The following is a 3,721-nucleotide window of genomic DNA, read 5'->3' on the forward strand; positions in this document are numbered from 1 at the left end:
CAGCAGCGCCCGGGCGCCGGGCTGCGGGGCCGGGCCGGGCTCCCGCGACGAGGACGGGTCCCGGCCCAGCCCCTCCCTCCCCCAGGGATTTTTGCTCCCCTTCTGCCCTCCCGTGGCCCGGGGCGGAGGGGCGCGTTGCCGGCGGGGCGCCGGGCGAGCGCGGCCGGAGGCCGGCGGAGGCTCGGTCCTTCCCCCGCCGAAGGCTCGGTCCTTCCCCGGCCGAGCCCGACAGTCGGAAACGAACATTACACCGCAGTACGTTCAGTGGAAAGGAAGGTTTATTCACGGAAATAGAGCAAAACCTGCTTGAAGAAAATATATCTATATATCTTTAGGGTGAATTACTTCATAGAGATGACTGTCAAAGTCAGTTTTTCTAGGCATCTACATATTTCACAGGTCTCAGACAAAAGATACACGCGTGGTAGGTTTTGTTTGATCTCTGTCTTTTCTCTAGTAGCGCTTGAACCAGCAAGGCTGTTGTTGCAGGACACTCGACTGTACACACATTTAATAAAGTTAAATAGAGTCGGGATCTCTCGGGGTGGAGTCTCTGCTAGGGCACATTTGGTCTCCTCCGCGCCGGGCGAGCACCTCTCCCCGTCGCTCGCCCCCGGGGCAGCGGCGGGGCCGCGGCGTGTCCCTGCCCGCCCCGCCGCCCGCTGCCCGGCCGCGCCGGGAGGCTGCTGGCCCGGCCGCCGGGGCTCAGGATGCCGTCGGGCCGCACAAGCGGTTTGTGTTCACCACTTCTTTCAGGTCACTCTCGGGTTTGCCGGCTACCATAAAAGGCCAAGTCTGTAGCCAGGAAAAGACACGGGTGGGAAGGGGGTTACAGAGGGGAAAAAATGCACATCGCAACGCTTCTGTCGCCAGCGGGTCCGGCTCGGGAGCGCCCCGGAGGATCGAGCCCGCCATCCCCCGCCTGAGCCCGCTGCGGGCAGCGCCCAGCGGGGCTCGGGCCGGGGCAGTCGCCGCCGGCTGCGCCGAGGCCCCTTTTGCCCTACGCCGGCGGCTGATGCCGCTTCGCCGCCCGGCCGCGGCGGGCTCCCCCCGGCCGTCCCCGGGGCGGCGGGGCCCGTCTGACCAGCGGCGGGACGGAGGGAGGGAGCACGGAGGGAGGAGGAGGAGGTGGAGGGAGCCGCGCCGGCTCCAGCACATCCGCGTCCCCGCGGCGCGGCCACCCCGCCGCAGCCGCGCCGCCCCCCGCGTTTGGTCGTGACCGGCGTGGGGGCTCTTCCCCGTGGGGGCTCTTCCCCGCGGGAGCCGCCTCACGCCCCGCCGCCGCGGCCGCCGTCGCGCTGCCCGGCCGCGGGAGCCACCCGGAGCCCCCGGCCGCCCTCGCTGGCCTCCCGTGACTTGGGGGGCAAGTTTTGGTGTGCCTCAGTGCGGGGGATGGGGGGGTGCGCGTGTGTGTGTGTGTGTGTGGGTGTTACATCTGGGTTGGGTGTTGGTTTTGTTTTACTTTATTTTTTTCCCATGTTGTGCTGAGATTTTTGGTTTTAGCCAAAAATATATCTCCCAGGCCCTTATCAGCTGACACAGCGGGTAATGTACTTTCCCCCAGAATCCAGAGCTCAAAAGGCAGAGCCGGACCCCAGTGAAACACCCCCAGATCCCCTCTGTGACCCCTTTATCCAGCGGGGTCCACACGTGTGGGCAATGTAAAGGCTGGATGTCTAAAAAGAGCCCAGGCAGATCTTGCCCACCCTGGTTTGTATCAGTTGCAGATATTTTTAGAGCTGGAAACTGGATGTTTCTGGAAGCTGGGTATGGCGGGGAGACCCCAGGCTGCTCGGGAAAACTTTCTGTGGGTGATGGGAGCTGCAGGAGGGATACCGCACAGCCCAGGGAGGCTTTGTGGAGTATGCCTGGGGCAGACACCCATCTCGGAAAGTCTGAGCGGGTATTTATTTCTCCTTTGCCAGTTTATATGGATAGGAGAAATGTCCTGGACCCAGCAAATCCGAGTGGCTGAGCGCAGAGCCCCAAAAGCTCTGGCTTTAAACAGCTAGGGCTTGAGGATTATTATGGCAGGAAATGTTAGGATAGAGAGGAGGGATAAGAATAAATCCTGGGTCCTTGGCTTGGGTCCTTCCTAAAACATACCTTTCTCTACCCAAATTTCTATACCTGCTCGCTTGCAGGTAGAAAGCTGCCATCAACCTGCTGAGGTTTCTTAGGCATTCCTGGGGCAGTAAAGCCTGTCCCTGCCTATCCGTGGCCAGCGTGGCCCTGCCTGTCTCCTGGAGTGGATCCTAGGAACAGCGATGGGGCCTGGGAGGCTCAGCTCTCGGGCCACAGGGCGGGAGGGCAGCTGGGACCCTGTCCCCCAGCACAGTACCCCTTGCCACCCCACTGGCACCAGGCTCTCGGTGAGAAGCAGAGCGAAAGTTTCTCTCCGCACATGCCCCATCCCAGCTCCTCGCCCACCTCTCCCCATGCAGACGCACGCAAAGTCCCTGGCCCCAGCGGGCTGTGACTTACCAGGTTGACTGGGTGGATGTAGCCATTTTCATACTTGTCATTGGCGAGGATCTGCCTCAGGTGAGCGATGTAGCTGGAGGCCAACCTCAAGGTGTCCAGTTTGGAAAGCTTGGTGTCTGGGGGCACCCAGGGCAGGGTGGTCTTAAGCCTGGAGAAGGCTTTGCTAAGGACCCTCATCCTCGCCCTCTCCCTGGCGTTGGCAGCGTTTCTCTGGACCTGCTTTCCCTCCTGGCTCACTCCATTTAAAGGGCTCTTCTTGGGGGGAGCTTTTTTCCTCTTGCCCGAGGCCCCTCTCCCCTTCTGAGGGGAGCCATTCTCGCCATTGGATCCCTCCTCGTTGCTCTCGGTGGACGCCCCAAACTCTTTGTTAGTATCCATTTTCAGGCCATCGCACTCCAGCATCTCCACCTCCTGCAGATCTTCCACATCACTGAGGGACCCAGTGGACATGGTCTGGAAGATGCCAAAGGACCAGCGGGAAGGGGGGAGGGGGGGAAGAAGGGCAGCTCTTCAAATCCGCTTCAAGGCGGCGGGGGAGAGAAGGGGCGCCAGTATTTTCCTCTCCTTCCCTCCTCCCCCTGGCACTAAGGTGCGATACCAGTCCAGAGAGGATCTGTGCCCTCCCGCCCTCCAACCCCGCTTTGCCCGTGTTTGAGGGAGTGAGCGTGTGTGTGTGTGTGTGTGTGTGTGTGAGAGAGAGAGAGAGAGAGAGAGAGAGAGAGAGAAAGCCGAGGAATTTAGTGAGGACACTAGTAATTTATCTGGGGGATAGGAGAGGCGGATCCAGCCCAGGGGAGGGGCCCTGCCCGCTGAGCACACCACATCCCCAATCACAGACCTTTGCACAGGACAGGGAATGAGGTATCTCGGCAAGCCCTTGCCGAGAGCTCGGAACTGGGATTCAAATCTTCACAACTGGAGCAAAGCAACTCTCTCTCTCTCTCCCTGTTCTATCTTTCTATCCTCCCCCTTCCTCCTCCCCCTCCTCCTCCTCCTCCTCCTCCTCCTCCTCCTCCTCCTCCTCCTCCTCTTCTCCTTCCCCACTTCCCTTTCCAGCCCAGGGTTGTTCTCCTCCTCCCTGCCTCCTAGATGACCCAGGCAGCTGGTGTCATGATTCTTGATGAAAGCCAAAATGGGTCATGAGCAGAGAGAGCAGCAGATCCACCAGCAAAGCCTTCCAGGGAGCTTTGTAATGCGTGCCGTCGAAACGCTGTCCTGTAACCTAATCTGGGGGAGA

General features: G+C 60.7%; 1 protein-coding gene across 1 annotated transcript; it reads right to left on the reverse strand.

Moving 5' to 3' along the window:
- Positions 1-260: 260 nt before the first annotated feature.
- TCF21 (transcription factor 21) lies at positions 261-3,410 on the reverse strand. The gene is made up of 3 exons (XM_074820718.1): positions 3,323-3,410; positions 2,485-2,937; positions 261-795 (listed from the first exon to the last, which is right to left on the reverse strand). Exons 2-3 carry the CDS (start codon positions 2,932-2,934, stop codon positions 706-708), a joined length of 540 nt encoding a protein of 179 aa, XP_074676819.1. The 5' UTR covers positions 2,935-2,937; positions 3,323-3,410; the 3' UTR covers positions 261-705.
- Positions 3,411-3,721: the final 311 nt, after the last annotated feature.

The sequence above is a fragment of the Strix aluco genome, chromosome 3, assembly GCF_031877795.1.
Source record: "Strix aluco isolate bStrAlu1 chromosome 3, bStrAlu1.hap1, whole genome shotgun sequence".
In the NCBI taxonomy this organism is placed as follows: domain Eukaryota; kingdom Metazoa; phylum Chordata; class Aves; order Strigiformes; family Strigidae; genus Strix; species Strix aluco.

Bases quoted from the DNA above. Each gene is read 5' to 3' on its own strand.
- TCF21 (XM_074820718.1), bottom strand. From the start codon at position 2,934: ATGTCCACTGGGTCCCTCAGTGATGTGGAAGATCTGCAGGAGGTGGAG. The intron at 796-2,484 runs GTAAGTCACAGC...TCCTGGCTACAG, and splicing joins ACATCCACCCAGTCAACCTG to ACTTGGCCTTTTATGGTAGC.